Raw genomic sequence first — 27544 nt, forward strand, 5'->3', positions numbered from 1 at the left:
ACACACACACACACACACACACACACACACACTCTTAAAGTTCAGATATGGATTAAAATAGGTTTGTTAGACATGCAGTAACTACGGATAAAGTTAGGAATCAGTCTGTTAATGTAATGTGCCTAAGAATCATGGAAACCTAAAGTGCGTGCGTGTGTATCTGTGCGCGCGCGCGCGTGCGTGCTGCGTTGCTGAGGGGAGAGAGGCTTATGTTGTGATGTTATACAACACATACGTGAACACGTGTTCCAAACTGCGTTATTGGCCCCGAGGAGAGCAGAGTGAACAGGCCCGTGTGCTTTTGTGTGTTTGATATGAGTCCTGTCAGTCCAGGACCTGGGCTCCAGTGTCAGTCACGTGCTCTGTGCGTCAGGTGAGGGCACATACCTGCGGTGGGCGGAGCTATGCGTGAGTTTGCTCCCGGACTTTGGCCCCGCACAGAGCAGCGCTATGGCGGTGGAGCTCACTCAGGACGCCGTGCTCTACTTCCTCCAGAGCCGCGGAGGCTCCGTGACCAACGCGGAGCTGCTGCTCCACTTTCGGCCCTTCCTCCGAGAGCACGCGGATCGGGACCGGAACCGCGAAATATTCAAGAGGTTTGTGAACTCAGTGGCGCGGGTCAAACAGGAGGACGGCGTCAGCTACGTGGTGCTCCAACGAAAGTTCCGCGGCCACGGCCAAGTCGTTGGCCCCGGTGTGAGCGGGCCGAGCAAAGAGGCGCCTCTGACCGCCTCTACTCCGAGTAATGTGCACCTCAGTTCGCTCTGGAATGTAGACAAACCCCGCAACAAGTGCCCGGAGCCCGGACCCGCCCAAGGGCCCCTGATCCTGCCGGCTGCAGGGATTATCCTCAACAACAACAATAACAACAGTGTGGAGCCCAACCTGAACCTGCCCCAGCGCAGAGTCTCACCGAGCCCTGCGCCCGGACCCTCTCCCGGACCCTCTCCGGACCCTCCCCCGGACCCTCTCCCGGACCCTCCCCCGGACTCTCTCCCGGACCCTCTCCCGGACCCTCTCCTGCACACACGGCCCTCACGATCCTCCACAGACGCTCTGAGGCTCCCAGCCATGCCCAGCCTGTGCCCGCCCCGCCGCAAGGACACACGGGGCTCCCTGAAGGTCCTGCCCGAATAGAAGCAAGAGTTGCTCCCGTGACACTCGTAGAACCCAGAGAAAGTGTTCCCGCCCCGGTGTGCTCCGCTCGGCCTGTCCTTCAGCCGCACACTGCTCCCCGCCTCTCCGTGAGCCCGGGCCCAGCTCCGAGCGTGCCCCGACAGGCAGCAGCCTCCGTCAGACCAGTCGAGCGGGATGTGGGCATGGGTGAAGAGCCTCTCCCGCAGGGACAGGTGCGCTCTCTCCAGAGCAATGCGCCACGGAGAGCGCGCCACAGGCAGAGCTACCGGAGCGCCGTGTCCGTGGACGAGGACGAGGAGGATGAAGAAGAGGAGTTTGTCCCGGACAGGAGAGCCTCTGCTCCGTTTGAATCCGTTGCGGTGCGGGGCAGGGCCGCAGGGGGGATGCCAGGGCGGGTCATGTCTCAGTCCACGCCGGTCCTGGACGCTGTCCCGGTCCAGCTCCTCGGTCCAGACACGAGCGCGAGAGGCCTGGAGGAGCGTCACGTGATCGGCCTGCGCGTGCCACCTCCCGTTTTGCCTCAGACGGTAAAACAACTTTAACATGACGAAATCTTTTGTACCTGTGTCTAATGAAAACGTTAAGTAAGAGTAACGTTACTTCAAAAAATATTACTCAAGTAGTAGACTAGTCCAATTACTCAAGGAGACTAAGAGTAAAAATGATTTGAGGGAAAACGTCTTAAATTTAGAGACACACCCATCCAGTTTATTCAGTTCTGATACCGATTTCGATATTACTGCTTTGAGTATGTACCGATATCTGAGATCAACCGATTCCAGGGCAGAGACTGAAATGGCATTTATTTCCTTTAAACAAAAATAAGAAAAAACTGTTGTGTGTTGTGTAGCTGCTTAGTTAGTATTTTAGGTACTAATATAGTACTATATATATATGTGTGTGTGTGTTATTTATCCCTCATAATTACAGAGCAAGTTTTGTCTAAATAATAGTCCATTGTGAGACTTCCTGTGTGTACTACAAGCAGAAGTAGGCAGTCAGGTGGTTGGGGAGCAGGACTAGACCTTGCAGCATGTCCCTCACAAACACTGACTGAGAGTGTGTCCACAGGTGTCCCCTGTGAGGACCGTCCCCCAGATCCGAGTTCAGGACTTAGACCCAGGTCCCAGGGGACGATCCAACCTAGAGCCCACCTTCACGCCACCGTCTGCGCTCACTACGAGCAACCTCTATGTAAGTACTGCACCTCACTGCGAAAGTACTGCACCTCACTGCGAAAGTACTGCAACTGACTGCGAAAGTACTGCAACTGACTGTGAATAATGCCAAGACTACTGGCTGCTGCTGATACCAGAGCAAAGATTGAAAATGACATTTACTTTACAATAGAAGAATAGTACAGAAAGTTCTGGAGCTCTCCTTAAGTAACAATAGATCCGGACTGTAGGGCCAGTATTACTGACTGAACGGTCCAGTCGATTTTTCTAGATTTTGTAGATTGTGCAGTTCAAATCTCTGTTATTCACTGTTCCATTGTGTGTGTCCAAGTGTGGAGCACACTTCACGTGTACACACACTGAACATTGGAGACACACACAATATGAACACTGGGCAGGAGTACACACAAGAATATTCATAAGTACATGGAACAGGGATATAACAGTAATCAAGATATGGTCATATCATGAAAAGTCTCACAATAATACAGTGGGCCATCACCATGTTTTGTATTACAATGAACTGTGAACTACATAGACCATGATGCTTTGCTCTGGTTCAGAGCAGACTATATGAAGAAATAACTGTTATAAGCTTTGGGTTATGACTGAACCAAAGAATCAAAAGGAAAAAGTAGCATTCACAGTCTGGTTAACCTCCACAAAATATCTCAGTAAATATTTGACTGTGAGATTTGGAGATCATTACAGGATAAAGGACTTCTCCACTGGAGACACCAGGATGAGCTCATTACTCTCTTCTGTCAACTCACATCTTCTCTAACGTCTTCTACAGAACATTAGGCCATGATCTTCTTTATCATGAGCCCTCTGTTGTTTTTTCCCTGTGATTTGCAGGACTCTAGCAGCAGTGTGGAGCAGAGCCCCAGAGGCTCAGCCTGGAGCAGCTGTGAGGAACTGTCATACAGAGGTGAATTTTTCTCTCAGGCTCACCAAGGTTTAGGTATCTGATGGTAGAAGAACATCTCATTGTCCATGTGAGTAGGAGCAGCAGCTGGAGCAGCAGCAGGAGCAGCAGCAGGAGCAGCAGCAGGAGCAGCAGCAGGAGCAGCAGCAGGAGCAGCAGCAGGAGCACATGGGGCAGGTGGAGGCAGCTGGCAGCAGTCTGCAGACAGAGGGAGGGCCTGGCATGGTTCCACAGGTAAATCTGCTCTCAGAGGAGGCTCTATGTTGGATGTAGTTTTATCATCTGGTCTGCTTCCTGTATGTATTTAGCTTCCTTTAAAACTACAAGAATGACACTGCCGTAACCAGGTCTAAACTAGGACCTTTTGGTAGAACATGATGAAATCTAAACCAGAACTTTATGGACTTTATTGCACTGCATATAAGATTCTGATTTAAAATTTCATAAACCTACCTACCTGTGTCCCAGATATGAGGTACACATGTTCAAATCAGGTATAGTTTTTTTTTACTGGTAACAATTGTAATGCTGATTTATTCGTAATTACAAAAACATTGGACCTGATCATTTATGTTATAATTTGGTGTTTTGGCTTAAGACGATTCTCCAATCAGAAAGTAGAATGAACCTCACATGACTTTCTCATTTGAGTTGCCGTTTCAAAGGTGAAATCCAGTGTGTTTAAACCTAAAATGTGTCTCTCTGATCTGACGGTCACTCCCTAAAACCCAGCACCTGCACCAGTCATGAGTCAGTGCTAGTGCAGCCTCTGCAGCTCAGGGAGGGAATTCTGGAGGTTCTGAGCTTCACATGAGACCTGTCCATAAACTGAGAATGAGACACACTTGGATGTGTTTGTCTGCAGGTGGAGTGGGGTCTTTTTCAAAGCAATAAGAGCACAGACTCCTTTTTTAGAATGCTGTGTTGGGTTGACATGGTTTTAATGATTACAGTACTTTGTGGTGATCTGTCACAGGTGACCTCTATGATGACAAGGAAGGGCGTGGTAATGACTCCACCCCCTCCCCAGCTCAGCTCCGGCCCTGGGTTGCCTATCGACTCAGCGGAAACCTGAGGAGCCGCATGTCCATGAGTGTAGGAGCAGACCTGGACCAGATGATGGACGAGGAGGACCGCAGAGGTACACACACCCCCTTAACCTCGAGAAACTAGCCTCAGAACACACTTATACTTAAACTACTCACATGGATCTGAATCACTAGGCTGAGTTCACGTAATGTCACAATATTCTAGAATCCATTTTGGCCGTTTGCAGAGGGGAATCAGATGGAAAGTCCCCCTTTATAAAAGTTAGTTAATCTATATACATATAAATAAAAATTTAAAAACATTTTATCATTATATATAATATATTGTATTAATTACACACACACGTTACAATATATCTCAACACATTTGTTCATACATACAAACACAACATGTAAAACTGATGCGATCTCAAACACATAAGTAAATACAGTGTGTCTAATCATAATAGGAAAAGTTCACCTCGAGGGACACTGCCTCAAACTCATGTGTGCTCAATAAATGTGCTACGACTATTTCAGGATTTACCTTTAATATTTCAGTGAAATACAGGTTTGATGGCAGCAGGTAAGGAAATAATTAATATTTCTTCCCAAATCAACAGTTACAGGTGTTGTAGGACATGGGAAACAAGAAAAAAATATTTTAAATGTGATTTCATAGTAAGCAAATGAGGATTATATTGATATAACATAGTAAAAAAATGTGTGCCGCTTCAGGAAGATCTGTGGAACTGTCGGATCACACATTTGTTGATTTGCACTGTTGGGAAAGTGACTTCAAACTGTAATGTGTTAATTATGACTTGTTACTGTCATTTCAAAGGAATCTGTTACATTACAATATTACTGCATTTAAAATTAAAAACATTACACGACTACTGCAGCACTTTTAAGTTACCAAAAGAACTGTCGCTGACTGTCAAGTAACAATCAGCAAGCGTAGATGCCGAAATTTTGTGCCATATAGGGACTGAACCGAGGACTGAACCGAGGACTGAACCGAGGACTGAACCGAGGACTGAACCGAGGACTGAACCGAGGACTGAACCGAGGACTGAACCGAGGACTGCCGCTGCGAGACCCCCAAGCAGGTGGAGCAGGGTGTCCGCAAAACGCATTTGGGCGTCAGCTGCAATTAGCCCCGTGGGTGCAGAGTTCTGCGTCGGTTCTTTCGCCCATGGTCACTTGACGGATTACGCAGGCAAACCTCAGGTTTGGGGTTCCGACACTCGGAATCACAACGATGGCATTTCACCGCTGCTGATATCGTGGTGATGTTACCGAATTTGTATGATGAAAAACCCACCACTTCAATCCAGGTTAAAAAAGCAATGTAACAAGCATTACTGACATTTGTACCAAGTAAAATATTAAATTTTTTTCCCTGTAATGCCACATTACTGTGTTACAGCAAAAAGCAAGGCACTACAGTAGTTCGTTACTTTTATAACGCGTTACTCCCAACACTGTTGATTTGTTTCATATCTATAATTCCTGGGCCTATCCACACGAAACAAAAACTGGCACGAAGTTCAGTGTCTTCTGTCAGGAGAGATACAAAAGTCAGATTTTTTTTTACAACACCTTCAGAAAGTGGTGCTGATATTCAACTCCAAAGATGTGATTGTTGGCAGCTGAAAAGACTTTAAGAGTAGTTGTGCTTCTAAATTGTGTATAAGGTGTTTACATTGCACTGTCTTTTTTTTTTTGGCAGTTTTCAGGTCCATCTGTGATATTGTGGTAAAATATGCCTAAAAATAGGTGTGTCCTGACACGTCTGTGATTTCAGGTACAAACACCTGCGGGGGCGGAGTTTGAAGTGTAGATACCTGTTAGACCAATCGCACTGCTCCTTCTACCTCCAGACCCCGCCCTCCTCCCCCTTTAGTCCTCCAGGTTTAGCAGCTCTGTTTGAAATGTGGTTGAGTTGGTTATTCTCAGTTTATTCCAGTGTTTATTCAAGTGTTTCCAAGTGTTTATTCCACCTTAAAGTACATAAGATGAATATGAGAAATTTGTGGCGCTGACCCAAAATAAATAATGATAAGGCTCAACATTTGTGGATCAGAACTTGAGAGATTTCTTTCAAATAATTCTTTCAAAGCATCAAAAGTTATTTTGATACTTTCTTGCTGATGTCATCAATGTTCTATGTGGGTGTGATGCTAATTGTAGGCACTGCTAAGCAAGTTAGACTTTAATCTGAGCTTCATTTTAACACAATCTGACAATAAAGAGCTGACTTAGTTGGATCTACAACAGGTGAACCGTCTCTCACGCATACCACTACAGTCATGATCTAGTTAGCATTAGCCAGCAGTTTTTCAGTTAGTCACTCTCCCCTTTTTGTCGTTTTGATCACAGGCTGTCTATCTGTCCATGCAGATTCATTTTCAGTTTCCTTGCAATCTTAAATTTTTTGGCAGTGTTTGCTAATGTGTGCATGGTAACCATGGGAACTGCTGAACATTTCACCATGGAGATATATGTAGAACACCCCCAGCATGATGTCACTGCAAAGTAGAGCCCTGCCCTCCATCTGAAACGAGGATGTCATTAAATTGTACAATAGTTGTTCTACAGACTGACAGTGTGGTTGGTTCACAGCTCTGGGGGGCAGTGAGGCGGCGCGTCTCCACCGGCTGCACCTCATCTCGTCCTCCCTGAACCTGAGACAAATGTCCTCGTCCTCCCTGTCCTCCCTGTCCTCCTGCTGCACGCCGCCCCGCTCCCACAGCCTGGCTGACCTCACCGACAGAGAGCCCCAGAGAGAGAAGAGGCGTCTGAGCTGCACGCCGCATCACGAGGGCCACAGCAGACAGGTGACGCACACTTACACACGAGCACATACACACAAACACATACATACGAGCGCATACACACGAGCGCATACACATGAGCGCGTACACACGAGCGCGTACACACGAGCGCGTACACACAAGCACATACACACAAACACATACACACGAGCGCATACACACGAGCGCGTACACAGGAGCGCGTACACACGAGCACGTACACAGGAGCACGTACACACGAGCGCATACACACGAGCGTGTACACACAAACACATACACACGAGCGCATACACAGGAGCGCGTACACAGGAGCACGTACACAGGAGCGCGTACACACGAGCGCGTACACACGAGCGCATACACACGAGCGCATACATACGGGCACATACTTACGTACACATACACAGTATTGTCAAAAGTGTCAAATATCAGATTGTAAATGATACAAAAATTAGTATCGAAACTAGATACTGACTTGAGCAAGTATCGATACTAAAAAAGTCCCATGAACAGCACAGAAATGAATCTGAATGTGTTTAGAATGATGTTGATGTGTATGAGAACAAGTGTAAGAGCACATAGACTAGTACACACACATGGACCTACTGCACCACAGAGGATCACACACATATAAGACACATGGGAATATAAAGAAGTTCTACCATTTAATGTGGAAAATCACATTCTCTTGTCTAAAGAGTTTTTTCTTATCATAGTATTTGAATTAGGACTGAGTGTCGACTGTTCCTTAGTATCAAAATTGAGTTTGAAATGTTCGTATTGTAACAGCATGAACACACACGTACACACACGTACACACACACGTACACACACACGTACACACACATGTACACACACACGTACACACACGTACACACACATACACACACACACACACGTACACACACACACGTACACACACACACACGTACACACACACGTACACACACATACACATGTACACACACGTACACGTACACACACATGTACACACACACACACACGTACACACGTACACATATACACACACGTGTACACACACACACACATACACACACACATGTACACACACGCACACGTACACACACACACACACACGTGTACACACACACACACGTGTACACACACACACACACACACACACGTGTACACACACACACACCAGGAGAACAGGAGCAGTGGGCCCTGCACACTTGTACAGTTTGTGACGCTGTTGTCCCCTGTTGTCCCTTGTGTGCAGAGCCAGGTGCCTCTGGAGCAGCGTGAGCACCTGTGGCTGGTGAAGGCGGCCGAGGGGATGTGGCCCGACATCTACTCCCTGTTCAGAGAGGAGCCCTCCCTGCTCCACCGGAGGGACTTCATCTCTGGCTTCACTGTCCTGCACTGGATCGCCAAACACGGAGACCACCGTGTCCTCAACACACTCTGGTGAGTCGTCCCTGTGTCCTTCTCCTGCTGTGTCCTGTCCTAGTGTCCTCCCCCTGTCCTCCTGCTGTGTCCTGTCCTAGTGTCCTCCCCCTGTCCTCCTGCTGTGTCCTGTCCTAGTGTCCTCCCCTTGTCCTCCTGCTGTGTCCTGTCCTAATGTCCGCCCCTTGTCCTCCTGTGTCCTGCTGCCTCTCTGTTCTCGTGGCTCTGACCTCTGTGCTGTCTCAGGTACGGTGTGGAGAAGGCGGGGCTGATGTTTGACACAGATGCCCAGTCGTCTTGTGGGTACACTCCTCTGCACATCGCTGCCATCCACAACCACAAAAACATCATGCGGCTGCTCGTCAACAAGTTTGGAGCCAGCGTGAGCGTGCGGGACGCGTCGGGGAAAAAGGCCTGGTCCTACCTGCCCCCGGGCAGCCCCCCGGACCTCTTCCAACTGCTGGGTGCCCCTGCCAAAGCTGCCCTGGCACAGACGGAGGTTGTTGAAACGTGGGCCGCCCCTCAGACCCGCCCACAGTCACAGAAGCGCCGCAGACGGCACCACCTCTCGTCGGCCTCCGGGCAGCGCCCTCTGCCTGGAGAAGCCAAAGTCAAGAGGACCAGCTCTCTGGCAGCTTTCCTCAAACACAAGTCCCTGCAGAAGGTCAAGGGCGAGTGGGCCATCTGAGGAGGCTTCTGCTGTGGACTTCAGGTCTCTACTGCTGCACACTCAGGGCCGCACCTGCCCTATAACCCACTCTCTGGGCCAGCGCTGGGAAATAAGTGAACACATGTACTGAGAATATGTATCCAGAATACTTCTTCTGAGTAACTGTATTCCAGGACACTTTTTGGTTTGGCGATATTCAGAATACAGTTACTTTTCTAAAATCAAAGGAGTACATTGTTGTACTTGATTACACAGTTTAAGCTGTTAAATCCTATGTTGTGTTTTTACACTGTAATTGAAATGCAACTGGATGTAAAAGTATTTTATGTATTCAGAATTCAGTACTCTTGATAAGGCTGTGTATCTGAATACGCTACAAGACATTTTACTGCAGGTTTTCAGTATTCTGTATCTAAATATTTTTTCAAAGTATTGTTTGCGTCAGTGCTCAAGGCCCAGCACACAGACTGCTATCACCTCCTCTGGACTCATCTGTAGCTCCGCCCACACTGACCTGTGTGTGTCCAGGGACTGAGGTCAGAGGTCAGATGATTGAGCTGTGACCTGTGCTGTGTCCAGTCTGAGCCGTGCACGACACACCACACAACAGGTCTGTAAGAGGAACCCAGAGCTCTGGGACTGTCCCACACCAAAGCACACTTTCTATGATTGTTTTTGTGTTAAAAGTATTACAGTGAGCACACACTGAAGGCACTGGACACACTGAACTGAAATGGATGCACTTTAAATGATGCATGTGGCTGGTGAACGTGTGGAGACACTGTGGTGAATGGGTGAGTCTGTAGATATTAGATGTATAAAGGTTTCAGTCTCTTCGGCTCGTGTGATTTTTACATGATTCTACAAGAACCTGAGCTTTAAGGGTCTGTCCTGTTTACACCAGTCAAATATTTGGACACTTTTCTTTTGTTGACTTTTATTTCCATGATTATTTACACTGTAGATTCTCACTGAAGGCATCAAAACTATGAATGGACACATATGGGACGTAGTGATCACAAACTCCCGAAGTTTATATTTTAAATTCTTCAAAAATAGCCTTTACCTTCATACACCCGACAAGGCACACACGTGCAGTGAAAACCATTTCAGGGGACTTAATCATGAAGCTCAACCTTCAAGGTCAACTTTTTTTTTGCTACTTGCTTCATTTTTTACATCTTCATTTTGAATCTAACATAAAAGCAGTAAACATAAAGGAAAACCAGTGAATGAAGATGTGTCCACACTTTTAACTGCTAGTGCATCTTGTACAATTGTTTAAACAACTCTGCCAGAGGTTTTAGTGATTTTCTGAAGAGTCATGAGTAACACACGTTCCCCTGCGAGGGCAAACTAATCACCTGTGAGGGAAGTCGTCATAGTGATGGAATGTCCTCCACAGCACAGAGCACTGTTGTTTGAATACAAGGGAAGCTCAGCTGTTGAAATGTTTGCCGTTTTCATAAATGTCAACATGGAACTGTTTTCAAAGTCTGTGAAAGCATCTCCTGTAAAGATATTTTTCACAACTGTTAATGTCAACACCAATGATATGAAAATAAACAACAAATGTATGGCATTTATCTATCTCTCTCTATATATCTACGCACGCACACACACACACACACACACCCACACATTACCTCAACTGGTAAGTCATTGGACTTTCACATGGGCGACCTGGGTTCAAATCCCCCCTCTGACTAAGCTAACCAGGGGTTACATGAACAGTCATCAAATGGTTATTACGATACCCACATTCCAAGTTAAAGGCCAAACAACTAGTAGCTCAGTGTTGCTATCACAACTAGAGATTGACAAGGTACAACACAAATGCTACGGCAAGGGGGAGCCAGGACGCCAGGTCAAGAGGGGAGTTAACACTAACTCCCCAACCAGAGATTGGGTATGAAGCCCCAATAAGTACCACACTGTGTGAGGCAGTGACTGACTTATAAGATCATGGCCTGAAAGAAGAAGATGTGAATGCAGCACTGAGAGTGATCCTTACCATGACAATGGTAATGCAATGAAAAAGCCAAGGATATACTCCATACCTGAAGCACTCAAATATATAAATATAAATGCTAAAAAAACTAAACATGAAGAATAGAATTCCTTTAATTAAAACATTCACATACTGTACAGAATAAAACAAAGGAGCAAGTCCCATTTGGTCCATGTGCAGGTATCATTGTCTGGTCTCATACAACACAACAGTCTGTGTTTAATGTGCCACAGGCACAATGCTAAAGGCTAGAGCATAAGCATTCACTTTCCACGATTCTAAAAGTGAATCATCTGTGGAAATGTAGCAGTTCATTTATCAGCAGATGGTCTGTGGATGTCTACAGGTCACATGATGCAGGTCCCGTCGTGCAGGTGTGTGATGGCTCCCCTCTGCTGTGTGAGGTGGAGCACGTCCTGGAAGCCCATGCTGAGGCCAGACATGTGCTGAAAGTACGCCTCCTTCTCCACCTGCACCGACAGGTTGTTCACTCCTGCATCCTTCAGTATGGAGGTGACCTGCAGCACAGAGCAGCAGTACATTCATCATTCATGTTCTCTGTACAATATGTGTGCTACAAGTCTCTGTGTGGAGGAGTCTGAAGTGCAGCTGCTCAGATACACACCTAAACCCTTTCACATCTGTGCCAAATGTGAAGAGGAGGGATCCAACCTGACGAGACCACTGTGCACACATGACATACTCTGTGACACAGTGTGTCTCCACAGATCTGGCCTCAACACTGTTTTAGAACCAGACAGTGACAATGAGAATGGCACAGTTTCATTCTGTCAAAAAGTGCACATCTGTAGTTACATACTCCTTGCTTTCATTCAACATCGATCCTGATCCCATTCTACAGAAAAGAGCATACTTAAGTGCTAGACTAGGGTTTGACTAAGTGTGAGACGTAAGTATGACTAGTGTGACATAAGGACAGAGTTAAAAGTACAATGGAGGAAATTGTGTGCAGCTTGTGGAACACAAGTCATGTGGTTTTAACTGAAAAGAATCAAAGCAGACATTCATAAAGATTCATTATTAGTTATGTAATCTGATAAATAAAGATCTGCCAACGACCTACACCTGTTCTAGTGACACATCATCTCTAACAATAGACTGTGTAAAGAAGTGGACTAAGTGAATGTGACATCACCCACAGCCTTTGGCTCCAGCCGAGCTCCATATTTAGAATTCCGACCGCAAGTAGTTGTATAGCAACCAAAAAGCCAACACAGAGCGAAGCTGTTGAAGTAAATTAGTTTAGTAGGGAGTGGGCGCTTATAAACACTGTCAATCAACGCTGTTGCTAATGCTAGTGGAAGCAACCTTGGGGAAAGACCTGATTGTTCTGTTATGAACAATGAAAATGAAATGAAAACACCAGGATCAAATAGTGGGTCAAAACAAACAAATTAAGACCTAAATGATGAGCCTGACAGCGGCATTTACAGAGAGGGGCGATAGTTCTCCAATAGAACGAGCCAGAGTCGTTCACTTCCTTTTTGGAAAGTGGAAGCTAGTGGGTTAGATGTAACACCATATGTATTATGTCCATTTATACAATGGACATAACTTTACAGTCTAATGGTTTCCATTCTCTAAGTCAATGTCACACCTCAGACCAAACCATGGGGTCTTCTGGACTTTAGGACGTCCCCTCTCTGTTGTTCAAAGTTCAGACTCCATTCAGCGTCTACCTGTGGCTATTTCATACAGTACTCTTTTACACACAGACGGGTGTTACTCTTTTACACACAGACGGGTGTTACTCTTTTACACACAGACGGGTGTTACACACAGACGGGTGTTACTCTTTTACACACAGACGGGTGTTACTCTTTTACACACAGACGGGTGTTACTCTTTTACACACAGACGGGTGTTACTCTTTTACACACAGACGGGTGTTACTCTTTTACACACAGACAGGTGTTAGCACAAACAGAAAAGTGTCTAAAAACAGAGAGGGATGTGGCTGTGCACCTGCTGGATGATGCGCTGCTCCACCACGTCAGGCAGCACCTGCAGGTGGATGGTCCCGGCCATGACGCTGGCAGAGTGTCTCCAGAAGTGAGGGTCTCTGTAGGAGATCACACCCTCCATCTTCTCTATCTGAAAGAGGACAACATAACCCAGTTCAATACTAACGAAGAGGAAGAACACTACCAGGCACAAGTGTGGACGTACTATGTTCCACACCTGTATCACAGTACTGTATTTTTCGGACTATAAATCACACTTTTTTCCATGGTTTGGGTGTTTCCTGCGACTTATACATTAAATTTTCACACTGTCAGCCGTGAGAGTCTTGTGTGTGAGTATCTGCTGCTCCTGTTCCTCCTGTTCCACTGTCACTTGGCTCTACTGCGCATGTCTCCTGCAGAAAGAGCCTCTGTCCTGTCTGTATCATGTCAGTGTCTTGTAAGATTTCAGCAGATTTCAGACTCCTGAGGGCGGGGTCAGGTATGAGTGGATGTCCAGCTACTGAAGTTTGAAGTTTTCTTCTCGTCATTTAAACACTCACCTGCATCTAACACATCTGGATCATTAAGTACCCCACTCACTAATGTTCATTTAGCATCAGAACTTATTGACAGGTCGATAAACTCTTAATCATATTCTGCAGATTACAAGTTGCAAGTAGTGAAATATGCAGCCGAAAAAGGTCATCGAGCAGCAGAAAGAAAGTCTGGAAAGTTGTGAGGGACTGTCAAAAAGTGGATACTCTAAATGATGAACGCAATGAGGAAAACAAAACGAAAAAAAACAAAAAAAAACAAACAAACTGCGGGCTAAAAGCTAGAGTGGGCAGAGTTGCTAAGACGTGACACAGAGGATGAAGAATTCAATGGATTTAGTGATTTGGAGTGAGATGGAGAGTTTGTTAAACTTGTTGTGTTCTGTTGTTTATGCAATAGTTATCTGAAGAACTGTTCATATGTGACGTTAACATACCAGACGCCTGTTCAGCCTGTTCTTTTCTGTTCTATTATTACTATAACTTCCTGTTTGAGATTTCGGTTCCTGGTCTCTTGATTTTATAAAATCAATTTCCCCCAAAAATGTGACTTATAGTCCAGTGTGACTTATATGTTATGTTTTATGTTTTTTTCTTCTTCATTACACATTTTCTGTCTGGAGCGACTTATACTCCGGAGTGAAAACTATGGTACTCTAGTCCCCGAGCGTACCTTCTCCAGAGCCGTGTTGAGCTCCTTCTCGTGCTCGTGGGGCGTCCGGAGCAGCAGTACCTCACAGGCATCTTTGAGCAGAGGCAGCACACTGATGAAGATGAGCGTGGCAATGAAGAGCGAGCAGATGGGGTCCGCGATGAGCCAGCCGAATTGACGGATCAGGATGGTGGAGATGATGACGCCCACGCTGCCCAGAGTGTCAGCCAGGACGTGGAGGAACACCCCTGGACATGGACATGAACATGGGTCAGGGTTAGTGATAGAACAGCTGTCATATCAATCTTCCTTGGTATTCATGTGCTTAGTAATAATGAAAATGCACTGAATGCTCTAGTTAGTCAACACACGCAGTTAACACATGTGCAAAATGTTCAGTTTTGTTTAAAAATGTCACATAGAAAAGAGCCAAGAATCTGTGTGAACCAAGGTCACACAAAACAGAATAGACTGGGCAGACTGACCCCTCTTCATGTAACTGTCTCCTTTGATCAAAGTCTAATTAAACTTCTAAACTTTTCACTGGATTCTTTTTTGTTTTGGACTTTTTGTTAAATGACAGGACAGGATCACAACATGAGTCAGGGTTAGCATAACACCTCAGTGGACAGGACCACAGCTGCATTCAAGAGTCAAAGTCACATGTTTCTACACATTGCCTGCGTGAACCATGAGCCTTTGCTTCATGTTATTGTAGCTCACATTCAAAATTATCATGTCATTCATTATATTGCAACATTCTACAGTGTGCTGTATCACAGGGGCAGAAAATTCAACTATTTTTATATCCCAGGTGTGTAAGGGACCTTGTGAATAGAAGGGGCGCAATGATATTCGATATAATATTGAATTGTTCAATACTGGTCTCACAATTCAATACACGTTTTCGGACAATATACACTCCCTCCAAGCCCCCTGTGTTGACTTTTATTTGGTCTGAAAGCGAAAGTTATGACAGCGTCCTCCTCAGATGCAGCAGAAAACAACTCCATATGGACTTACAGCTGAAATATTCTAACAGAGGAGAGTTTTATCTTTCACTCACTTTTTATTTTACATTGATAGACCCAGAAATGATATTCACTTTGAAATAATTCGCTTTTGGCTTTACATCGGCTTTAATCAAATGTGCTTGTATTCACACCCACAACGTGACTCACGATATACACAATCTTTTTCTCAGACTCTGTCTCATAAGTTTTACGCAGAAAACAGTCTGTTGAGACATTTCTATGTAATATAACAGAGTTTGAGTGTCCAAAAAGAGAGTGGGAGAGCACATGAGCAGACTGTAGCAGGAGCTACTGTCTGTCTCTGAAAACATCAAATCATTATCAAAAAAGATAAAGTCTGATAGTAACTCCCCTAGTAGTCTATATTAAGAGTAGACTGGTTTATTATAAAATATAAACTAGCCTGAGAAAACTCTGTTCTTATTTTCACTGAATAAAAATTGTGAGCTGTAAATTATTGAACCAAATGAACTAAAACACTTCACATATAAACTCCAGCAGTATAGTACTTGTACTGGAGTGTATTGTGTGTAATGTATGTAATGTTTCATTAAGATCATATTCATCATACTCATTAGCAGAAAAAAATTACATGAGATTTTTTTTTCCATGTCTTAAAACGTGTCGAAATATCGTGACCCATGTATCGAGATATGTATCGAATCGTGGGGAAACTGTATTGTCGCATCCCTAGTGAATAGTTTTCAATCAAATGTATTTAATAGTTAAGGGAATGCCAGTTGCAAAAACTGTTGTTGTGTCCTTAGGCAAGGCACTTCCACCACATTGCTTAGTATGAAAGTGGTGTGTGTATGTGTGTGTGAGTGATGGTGGTGGTCGGAGGGGCAGATTAGCAGCCTCACTTCGTCAGTGTGGAGTAAAGCATTCGAGTGTCCAGAGAAGCATTATAAAAAAATGATTTTTTTATTCCATAATCCTGGATAAACTCACCTCTCATGTTGGCGTTCATGCCTCCTCCAGAGCTGTGTGAGTGCCCGTGCCCTCCGTGGCCGTGACTTCCGTGTCCGTGTCCTCCGTGTCCGTGTCCGTGTCCTCCATGGCCGTGCCCCCCGTGGCCGTGGCCTTGCTCGCTGTGGGAGTGGCCGTGGTGGGAGTGGCCGTGGTCATGTGACGAGCAGCTCTTCCCTCCGTGACTGTGAGCGTGGCTGAAGGCACAGATGCCCACCAGGTTGACCAGCAGCCCCCCCACTGACACAGGCTGGACACACACAAACACACAAACACACACACAGAGGGTTAGAACCAGAGGCAAGTGTTAGGCTGAGTTGTGCGGTCAGGTTGATTGGATTGGCTGTGTGGGTGAGTTGTGTCAGTAGGTTGTGTGTTTGTGTTGTGTGTTTGCATTGTGTTTGTGTTGTGTGGGCAGGGTGTGCTTGGGCTGTGTGCTTGGGCTGTGTGCTTGGGCTGTGTGCTTGGGCTGTGTGCTTGGGCTGTGTTCTTGAGTTGTATGATTGGGTTGTGTGCTCTGGTTATGTGCTCAGGCTGTGTGCTCGGGCTGTGTGCTCGGGCTGTGTGCTCGGGTTGTGTGCTCTGGTTATGTGCTTGGGCTGTGTGCTCTGGTTATGTGCTTGGGCTGTGTGCTCTGGTTATGTGCTTGGGCGGTGTGCTTGGGCGGTGTGCTTGGGCTGTGTGCTTGGGCTGTACTCACAGTGAGCATGTCCGTGTTGATATTGGGCGGGTCTACCAGGCGAGTGACCGACTCCACAAACACAAAGAAGGCTATGACCATCAGGAACAGGCCGTTTATGAAGCCGGACAAGATCTCCACTCGACCGTACCTGGAACACATGCACCGGTCACACCCTGCGCATCTTCTCACAGACAGAGGAGGAGGGGAAGGAGAAGGTGAGGAGGGGAAGGAGAAGGTGAGGAGGGGAAGGAGAAGATGAGGAGGGTAAGGAGAAGGTGAGGAGGGGAAGGAGAAGGCTCACCCATAGGAGAAGATGCGTGTGGCCTTCCAGCGCGTCATCAGGGCAGCGAAGAGCCCGAGCACCAGAGCAGAGCAGTCAAAAAGCATGTGGAAGCCATCCGAGATTAGGCCCAGGCTGTTGGTCCACACGCCGTAGAACAACTCCACAAACGTGAACGCCTGAGCAGAAGAAGAGCTAGAGTCAGATAACTGTTGGCTCTGTGGAGTGTTCTGTTCAGGGCTGGACAGCTTTGCTCACTACTGCTCAGTGCATGTGTCCATAATGTGTGTTAGAGAGGTGTATGCAGTCGACCTGACCACTGTGGGGAGGGAGAGTCAGGGCCGGGCCAGGCCTGAGCAGCTCATTTGCAGCACAGGTTTATGCACAGGAAAAGAGCTCTTATAAACTGATGAAGGCAGAATCCAAATTTGAAGGGATGTAAAGATATATAACATACATATTTTAACACACATTATGTTTCCTGAAGCTCAAATACAGCGTTGAGGGAAGACAATAATACTTCATCTATCCTTTGTAGATCATTTTTTGTTAGAAAGGCTTAAAAACCTTTAAAGTCCATAATGCTTTATTTGACCTCTAGTCGCCTCCATTACACAATTTTGAACATTCTGATGACATGTGATTTTAAAGGCTCTATACACAGTGTGAGTGCCAGGTGGTGTTATGTAATAAAGTGTTAGTGAGTACCAGGTTGAGGCAGAGGAAGTAGAAGATCTGTCTGGAGTCGTACTCCTCCAGGATCTGTTTGAGAGAGTCTTTGATGAAGCGGGGCAGGGACTGTGAGGTCTGCTGCAGCGCGTCGCCCATGAAGTTATAGAGAGGGGTGCCCTCTGGAGAATAGCCCACCAGAGTGCCCTTCTGCCCACGCCGCGACGGAGACGCCAGGATACTGGAGGCTGCACACACACACACACACAGATAGACACAAGCTCTTAAACATTGTGTCTTTCTGGCTTTTAGCATTTGCGGCTTTTATCTAAAATTAAATCTTTTTTATCTTTTAAATAATTTGAACACACATGCTTTTATCTCCTCTCGTTTCGTTTAGATGACTGCACTTTTGTCAGGCATCAGCCCCCATGCACTTTCTCGCTTACAGTTAGTCCAAAATCCTGCTGCACGCCTTTTAACTGGAACGTGAGCACATTACCCCGATTTTAGCATTGTTGCACTGGCTTCCAGCTTGTTTTAAAATAGATTTTAAGATTGTATTGTTTGTTTTTAAAGCTTTGAATGAACTGGCCCCACAGTGCATCTTGAACCTCATCGAAATTTACATCCCCGCGTGGTCTGAGGTGTGAGGGCCAGCTTCAGCTCGTGGGGCCTAAGACGAGACTTAAAACCAGGAGGACAGGACCTTCTCTGTGACTCTGAACGCTCTGCCCCGCCACGTCCCAACAGCCCCACAATGAAGAGTTTCACTCTCACCCTTTTAATACAGCATGAGTGGTGTGCTCCTCTGTGTCTTTTATTTATTTTACTTATTTACTGCTATTTTAAGATTTTATGTTTTTTGCTTTTATTTGATTTTTCTGGTTTTATTGTTTTAGGACTGGTATGACCAAATTTGAGCAATTTTACCTTTTTTTTGGTCTTCATTTTATGATCTCTGTGCAGCACTTTGGAAACTGTTTTGTTTGTAAAATGTGCTGTAGAAATAAAGTGGATTTGGATGTCTTACACAGGAGTTTGAAGCACACATTCATGATTTCCTTCTGCACTGATTTCCATCACTTAATTTTTGCACAAAAAATAGAATATTAAACATGGTCTTTTTTGTATTGATAAGAAGTGAAGTGCAAAGGATTTATGAGTGCAAAAAATAAGCTTAAAGAAAACAGCCTGTGCGTGTGTCTGCTATAATTCTAATTGATGACACCCGTGGATCATTATATTATAATTTACCGTATTTTCCGGGATATTAGACGCACTCTTAAGCCTCTAACTCCATCAAAAAACGGCCGCACCCCGCAATCCAGAGCACCCTACACACGAATCCACTCGGGTGTCCCAGCACGACTTCAGTAAACTACAAAGCCACACCACCCGCAGAACACACAAACACACACAGAGCAGAGAGCGACCGCACAGCGAAACACACCCACAGACACACTCATCACTCCGGAACAAAGGAAATGCGAGTGCAATGTGCCACTTCTAGACACAACTGAACAACTGAGTCACTGTGAACACGCCGACAATCCAGCGATCCCAGACAGCACCCTCCCTACACGCCACAACTGAACAAAGCCCAGAGTCACCGTGAAGGCCACAAACAAACAAAACCACTCACCCATCCAACTGTTGGGTTTCCTTTAAAGTCCAGTGCGGTTTATTTTTAAAAAAAAGTTAAAAAATAGACCATTTAATGCGTCTTATACCCCAGAACACCTAATAGCCCGGAAAATACGGTAGACATTTTAAATCATATTCATCAAAAACAGCTTAATAAAAGAAACAAGTCCACTGATGTGTACCAAAATGACTACATGACATTACTGAATCCTACGTGTTTCACAGATTAAGAAAATAAAATTGAAGAAGAAGTGCGTATGTCACTGTATGGCATTGAAAACGGGGACAATGTCTTGAATACAGAAGAATAAAGATCACTCTAAATACAACTGAGAGTGAGTAAAGAAGGAGATGGGTTAAAGCTATGAAAAGCTGATTTTGCACAAAACTTTTGAGCAAGTAGTCATAGAAATGAGCCTACAGCATGTTAAAGAGGTTTGTTCTGTGAGTGTGTCTGACCCAGGATGAAGAAGGTGGCGCTGACGATGACGCCTCCCGACAGCACGTGCTCGGTCTGGGCGGGGCCTCTGCTCAGGTTCATGAGTTGGTCGGTCAGGGGGTGTGTCCAGAAGTGCGCCAGGACCAGAGCAGAGAGCACGAGAGCCACAGAGCCGCAGCGAGCCACACGGGGCGCCTCCATCTTAGTGCTGCACACCGCCTCCACGTAGAATTCCAGGATCATCACAAACATGACCACCATGAGCAGGGGCAGCAGCAGAGACCCCCACGACTCCACCTTACTCTGGAGGACACAAGACAGGCTTTAAAGGGGGATACATAGATAGAGTAGGGATGTCAAGTATCAAAAATCTAAAACTAATCAATACTAAAACTAATATCGAAACTAGATACTCATCTGAACAAGTGTTGATACTAAAAAAGTCACAGAAATGAACCTTTCCTGACTACTGAGGGATTACACAGATATAAAGCCGCATGGCAATACAAAAGAAGATACGATGATGTTGAAAGTTAATTCTATCGTCTAAAGAAAAGAGTGTTTTTTTTTTTCATTATTATTATTATCCTCGTGGCTCATAAATCGGTATAGAGGATGAGAGGACAGCTGTAATTAGACACAGACAGCACACAGCAGACATATTTTTGAGCTACTTCTACAATATAGTACTGTATTGGGATAAGACACATTTTGAAAAGTTGAATAATAAAAACTAAAAGTTATAGTGAGCAATACTTTTATTATTATGCTCTATTTCTATTTAACATCAGTGAATGAGTAGTTGTAAACTACAAAAGGGAGAGTTCCGCAGAGGCCGAGCAGTGTGGCTGACCTCAGTGGTGGCCGAAAGGACTAAGACCCAGGGCAGCAGCACCGCAGACGACACCAGGTTGTCTAGGGCGTACAGACGCTTAGCCCCGCCCATTTCCACAGACAGCTTCCTGGACGCCGTGTGGAACGCCACCTTCAGACAGAGAGAGGCCACGAGCAGCACCACTCCTCCCTGAGAACAGAGAAGAGACGTGCTCAGATCCACCGGACTGCACCACCACCGGTACACACACACGACCAGCACCGGTACAGACGCACGACCACCACTGGTACAGACACACGACCAGCACTGGTACACACGCACGACCAGCACCGGTACAGACACACGACCAGCACTGGTACACACGCACGACCAGCGCCGGTACACACGCACGACCAGCACCGGTACAGACACACGACCAGCACCGGTACACACGCACGACCAGCACCGGTACACACGCACGACCAGCGCCGGTACACACCCACGACCAGCACCGGTACACACGCACACGACCAGCGCCGGTACACACCCACGACCAGCACCGGTACAGGCTAGTATCCAAAATCAGACCAGTACATGCCCACCGACTAGTGCACGCCCACAGATTAGTATACACTCATGTACTAGTACACGCCCACCAACTAGTACACGCTCTCACATAAGTACACAACCACGGATTAGTACACGCTCATAGACTAGTACATGCCCACCGACTAGTAGTATATGCACATGGACTAGTACACACTCATGTACGAGTATACACCCACAGATAGTACACGCCCATGGACTTTTGTATATGCCCACAGACTACTACATGCCCACCTTCTAGTAGTATACGCCCCCCGACTAGTATACGCCCACTGACAAGTACTAGTATACGTCCACTGACTAGTACTAGTATACACCCACGGACTAGTAGTACACAGTCACAGACTAGTACATGCCCGCGAACTAGTACACGGTCATGTAGTAGTATATGCCCACCGACTAGTAGTATACGCCCACCGACTAGTACACTGTCATGAAGCAGTATACGCCCATGGACTAGTAGAACACGCCCACCGACTAGTAGCACACGCTCACAGACAGATAGATTCTCAATAAGATTTTGGGGGGGGGGTACCTTGTGGTCAGCGACTCCCAGGAAGGCAATGGCGGTGTGGAGGCAGTGGGTGAGCGCGCTGTCATGGTGTCCCTCGGCTGGCCTCAGTTAAGGAGAATACACAATACACTCTCACACACACCTCTGTGTTCACACGTAACTATGCGTTTTTCCTCACTAATGATGACAACTTTGTATATCACTGTCAATAATATAGACAAACTATAACATAATCTGTGAATTTGACTTGTACAACGCATGAAGTACTCTACATTTACCTTTAACTAAGTGTTCTGCTCATTCCATGGGAGGGTTTTCAAAAGAGCTGTATCAGAATAAATATAAGAGCACATAGACTAGTATACACCCATGGACACTATGAACCTACTGCACCACTGAGGATTACACACATACAAGGACACATGGGAAAAGAACAGAAAGAACTACCATTTAATGTTAAAAATCAGTCTGTGTCTATTTTTATTTTTTTGTATTTATATCATCATTTTAGTATCATAACTAAAACTAACTCACTGTTTGGCCATGACAGTGTGATTGGTCCTCTGTCCTTCTGTCGTCTCCTGCAGTGAGAAATCTTGTGGTGATTGTGACTCCATGTTCAAACTGGACATGTACATTAGCTCTGTCCAGCTTCTTTCAGTTTAGGCTCTTGGCTAAAACCTTGCCCGACCTCCCACAGGCAAATTAAAAAAATGCTTGACCCATGCATTTGTAACATCGCACCTGGACTATTGTAGTTCTTTGCATGTCGGGCTGGACCAGGCTCCTGCAGCGTTTACAACACTGCAGCTTTGATACTTAGAGACGAGAACTCTGTCTTGACTTCTGTCAAGTGCAATTTGAAATTAAATTTTACACTCTATGGGTCCAGTCTGTTTGGGGGGGTACTGCGGCCCTGTCCTCCGCCCAGAGCTCTGAGATCAGCTGACCAGCTCCTGTTGGTTGTGCCCAAAACTAGACTCAAGATGAGAGGTGAAAGAGGCTTTTCTGTGGCAGCGCCCAGACTGTGGAACAGCCTTCCTCTTCCTGTCAAATCCTCTCAGTCTGTAAGACAGTTTAAGACTAGACTGAAAACTCACCTCTTTAATTTAATTTAATATGAGCCAGTCAGGTCATGTTGGTATTTTATTGTAGTTTTCACAAGTATTGACTTATCTGTATATCTGTGTATGTATGACTGAAGTAAGTAAAAAAAAAAAAAAAAAAAAAAAAAGGAAAAAGTTGTTGTTTTGCTATTATAAGTAAATTATTATTATAAGTAAACTTGAATTGAATTGAGTGATAACACTGTTGTGCAGCAGAGATTAAAGAGACTTTTTCAGACACTTGTATTTTGTGATCAGTGGTGGAAGGATACGGTGCTCCGCCATCTTGGCCATGAGGTCATCGTTGTCAAAGAGCAGCAGACAGATGACAGCGATGATGAAGAACGCAGCTCCTCGTGTCTGAAAGGAGCAGAGACAAATCAGCAGCAGCTCCTCCTCTGAGCAGCTCCTCCTCTGATCAGGCCAAACACAAGCCTGACAGTGCTGTACACTTACCTTTGAGGGCCCTCCTCCAGAGCTGGTGAACAGGACCCCCAGGAGAGCAATGACCACCACGTCACTGTGCTCCAGCAGCAGCAGCGTCCTGCACAACAGCACCAAGGTTAATACACCAATGTCATTTCATCTTATGGTTTTTGAGAGACATTTGATAAAAAAAGAAGTCACTGAGAGCATGTTATTTTTTTTTTTATGTCATCCATGCATGTTTTGTTAAATTGCAATCTTTCCCAGGTCTTATTCGAACCCTCTTTATGGTTAGCCATATGATCCTGTACAAAGCTCCACTCACAAGTCTCCATCATCTATGCTCCCACACAATCAATCTTCATAAATATATAAAAGTATGATACAAAACAATACGCTACAACTTGACAAACCTGTCGTTTCATAAGCATGATGCAGGCTTACTGTGTTGTGAAGGGTGAGTGAGTTAGCGTGGAGAGCAAAGGAAGGGGAGACTTGGAGTGCCAAAAACAAAAGTGCAACTAATGAAACATTTGAGTATGCTGTTTTGGTGAATAAGTATTTTGAAAACAATTAAAAGCCAACATGGTGATCTAAATATGTTATGTGTTAATATTAACATTTAAACCCCCATAGAAGTCTTTAATGGCCCTAAAATCATACATTAAGGCCCTTAGATCTCTCTTGTGACACCCATTATCATGATTGCCTGTAAAATGGATTGCTCCCTGCAACCATTCATGCACAGAACACAGACGTGTACAGTTGTATGTTCAGGAGTAATGTGAGTATCTTGGGTGAGTACCTGAGAGGTCCACAGAGCGTGAGGCCAAAGAAGCCCAGCAGAGACACGATGCAGCTGAAGATGGCGTGTTTGACCAGCTTTATCCACTACAACAGGACACACTGCAGTCAGGACACATCAGGGACATAGTGTACATGGACTCTGAGGGACCTACCTGCCGCTTGGAGATGGACTTTCCAGAAGAGAAGGGCTTTTGAAACAACAGCAAGATCACAGCACTCCTGAAATCACAACACACTGGTAAAGTAATATACCATTTTAACATATCAAGTGTAAACCATGTCGCTGTTTGAGAATCACTGAGAACAGGCCAGGGCCTTTAAGTCAAAGGGTGGATTCAATTTAGCCTTTGGAAGGACAAAAAAGGGTAAGTGGAAGACTTAAGCATTAGCATAACACTGGTAAGTGGACAATAACATATGGACATGTCACAGTCACACGACATGTGCCTCAGAGGCTGTGAGAGAGGCACTGTGATGGAGGAGTGAGGACTACTTGAGATGGAGATGGAGGCTGTGGCTGCAAGCTGTACAAGCCCTCGAACACAGCACTGATACTTAGTGCACCTCTGGGCTGGAAGTCAGTGTTAAAGAGACACACACACAGACATACACGCAGACAACACACACACACAGACATACACACAGACAACTCATACACACAGACAACACACACAGAGTAGATCATCGCCAGAACAAAAGATCACAGTCGGTGCCTCTGGCCTGCTGAGGGCCAGGCAAGTGTAACAGGCCGGACAGTGACACAGATCTCACACTCACCCTAGTTTGAGGATGAAGATGAAGTGGACGATGTGCACCACTTTGAGGATGTCATACGCCTCGAAGATCCCCACAGCTTTCAGCACCTTGGAGAGCACGAGCAGCACCAGGTACCTCGTCAGTCTGAAACACAACACACACACGTCATGATTTTTTGTTGTAACAGTAAAACCCTCTTGCTGTTCTCCATGAGTGTAATTGCTTACCTGGAGTCTGACGCCTCCACCATGCCCAGCTTCCCTCCTGACAGCACATTACTGCTGTACTTGTCCTCCATCTGTGCTTCAGACCACAGTTGACTGCACCATCACTGTCCTGCAAGACAACACAGCACAAGGTCAACACAATTTAGACCTGGTTTAATCCTAGTTTAGACCGCTTCAGGTGTAGTCATAGTTTAGACCTGGTTTAGTCCCCAGTTTGACTTGATTTTATCCTAGTTTAGACCAGGTTTAGTTTTAGTTTACAACTGGTTTAGACCTCTGCACTGTCACTCATCTGCAAGACAACACAGCACTAAGTTTAGCCCAGTTTTAGCCCTAATTTAGACCTGGTTTAGTCCTAGTTTAATAATAACAATCATGATGATGCATCAGTTTTATACAGCGCATTTCTGGACACTCAAAGACACTTTACTGAGCATTGTGAAGAATCCCTCAGTCGTCCAGGTAGAATCCACGAGGAGAAAAATTCAGTTTGTCGACTGGACAAAAGTTAGTTTGGTTGCAAATGTCTTCAACCAAACTAACTTTTGTCCAGTTGACAAACTGAATTTTTCTCTTCACCTTTGCTGAGCATTATTCATTCACTCCACACTTGGTGGTGGTAAGCCACTACTGTAGCCACAAATGCCCTGGGGCAGAGTGACAGAAGCGAGCTTGCCGGTCTGTCGTCATCAACCCCTCCAGCCACCACCATCACTCACACCCACCACATTCATGGCAATTTGGGTGAAGTGTCTTGCCTAAGGAGGACACAACGGTAGTTTTTGCGACTGGAGCCCCCCTGTGGCACCTGATTTTCCCAGTGGTCTCCCATCCAAGTACTGAACGGGCCGAGACCAAAACTATTTATTATTTTTATAAATGATTTATGCTCGGCATCAAAATTGTTCAATTATATCCTCTTCGCAGATGATACCACTCTCTACTGCTTCAGGTGAAGACCAAAGGCTACTTTTTCAAATGGTGGAGAGGGAACTGCAGAAAATGTTTGATATTAATAAATTGTCGCTAAACATAGAAAAAACTAAATTTATGATATTTGCAAAACGAAAAGTACAAAATCATGTACAAATTATGCTCAATAACACACCACTATAGACCATAATTTAAACTGGAAATCACACATAAATAAAATTAGAAATAAATTATCCAAAGTGATCGCAATTATATACAAATGTACAAAAAAACCTAAAATTGTGCACCAGTCTCTTTCACTTTATAAAGAAGTTTAAATGTTTAACTCTGGACAGATACATGAAATATGATACTTAGTTTGTGCTGTAGTACTTTGTTGTGCTGTTTCTGATTTGTTTGTTTCCTCTTGCTGTATTTATGAAGATGAACTGGCGTTAAGATGACGCTCTGACAAAGGAATAAAGGGTAGGCAGCTTAAGCTTCAGCCGATACCTTTTCGGTCTGTGTATGTTAAATATGACCTGCTGAGCTTCTGAGATCTGATGGAATTAGCCTTTGACAAGCCGGTATGGCCACAACAAACCTGGTTTAGTCCTAGTTTAGATCTGGTTTAGTCCCAGTTTGACTTGGTTTTATCCTAGTTTTATGGATGTCCATGATCCTGTCCATGATCCTGTCAGACTTTAAAGCAGGAAAGAGCAGACTCACAGAACACTGCGGATCAGCTGAGCCTGTAGCCGCGTTAGCTCGCTTCCATCCCGGCTCTGGCGCTGTCGTGGCCGCAGTGTGATGTCCGTGTGTGCGGGTTGTCGGGCAGGACACACAGACCGGACCGACCGTGGCTTCTAAAGTAAGATTAGATGAAGGTTTCCTCTGAAAGAGCCGTGTGGAGCCGGATCATGAGCCGGAGCCGCACCGGAGCAGAGCGTAAACAGTCCACGTCAGGAGTGTGAGTGCCGCGCATGCGCAAAACGTACACAGGCGTCATGGAAATAGCGCCTCTGCTGTTCAGGAGTTTAACTGTGACCGACATTGGCTTGAGCCAAAAGAACTGAACTCCCCAGACTGTGAAACGTTTCTGTTTTGTTCAAACAAAAATATAATAGCTAGTAATATAATATAAAAATAACTAGTTGCTATAATAAATAAATATTTGCATGCGAAAAATATTGAACTCAAAGTAGTAGGAATAGTGCAAAGGCAAAAGGCAGAAACAGTGCGTTTTGTTTGTGATTTAGTTCATAGATAAATCCAACCTGTCGCCTTTTTTTTTTTTTTTTTTGA

At 45.4% G+C, this 27544-nt stretch overlaps 2 protein-coding genes across 2 annotated transcripts; one reads left to right on the forward strand and one right to left on the reverse strand.

Annotated features, from left to right (window-relative positions):
• The first annotated feature begins 429 nt into the window (after positions 1-429).
• Positions 430-10749, forward strand: LOC110159921 (ankyrin repeat domain-containing protein SOWAHB-like). The gene is given in 9 exon segments (XM_055153486.1): positions 430-1139; positions 1142-1664; positions 2209-2331; positions 3174-3246; positions 3322-3477; positions 4220-4384; positions 6900-7114; positions 8331-8518; positions 8744-10749. Coding segments are annotated over 9 exon segments (2574 nt in total). The 5' UTR covers positions 430-450; the 3' UTR covers positions 9186-10749.
• A 524-nt stretch (positions 10750-11273) lies between these two features.
• On the reverse strand, positions 11274-27226 carry slc30a5 (solute carrier family 30 member 5). The gene is made up of 17 exons (XM_020924501.2): positions 26969-27226; positions 25328-25436; positions 25122-25244; positions 24497-24563; positions 24343-24428; positions 23568-23655; positions 23384-23471; positions 22027-22103; positions 20925-21095; positions 20092-20374; positions 18025-18233; positions 17338-17495; positions 17055-17184; positions 16337-16604; positions 14373-14599; positions 13165-13293; positions 11274-11696 (listed from the first exon to the last, which is right to left on the reverse strand). The coding sequence occupies exons 2-17, from the start codon at positions 25396-25398 to the stop codon at positions 11526-11528; spliced, it is 2346 nt and encodes a 781-aa protein (XP_020780160.1). The 5' UTR covers positions 25399-25436; positions 26969-27226; the 3' UTR covers positions 11274-11525.
• Positions 27227-27544: the final 318 nt, after the last annotated feature.

The sequence above is a fragment of the Boleophthalmus pectinirostris genome, unplaced genomic scaffold, assembly GCF_026225935.1.
Source record: "Boleophthalmus pectinirostris isolate CB_2022bp ecotype Guang Dong unplaced genomic scaffold, ASM2622593v1 HiC_scaffold_18, whole genome shotgun sequence".
NCBI lineage: Eukaryota > Metazoa > Chordata > Actinopteri > Gobiiformes > Gobiidae > Boleophthalmus > Boleophthalmus pectinirostris.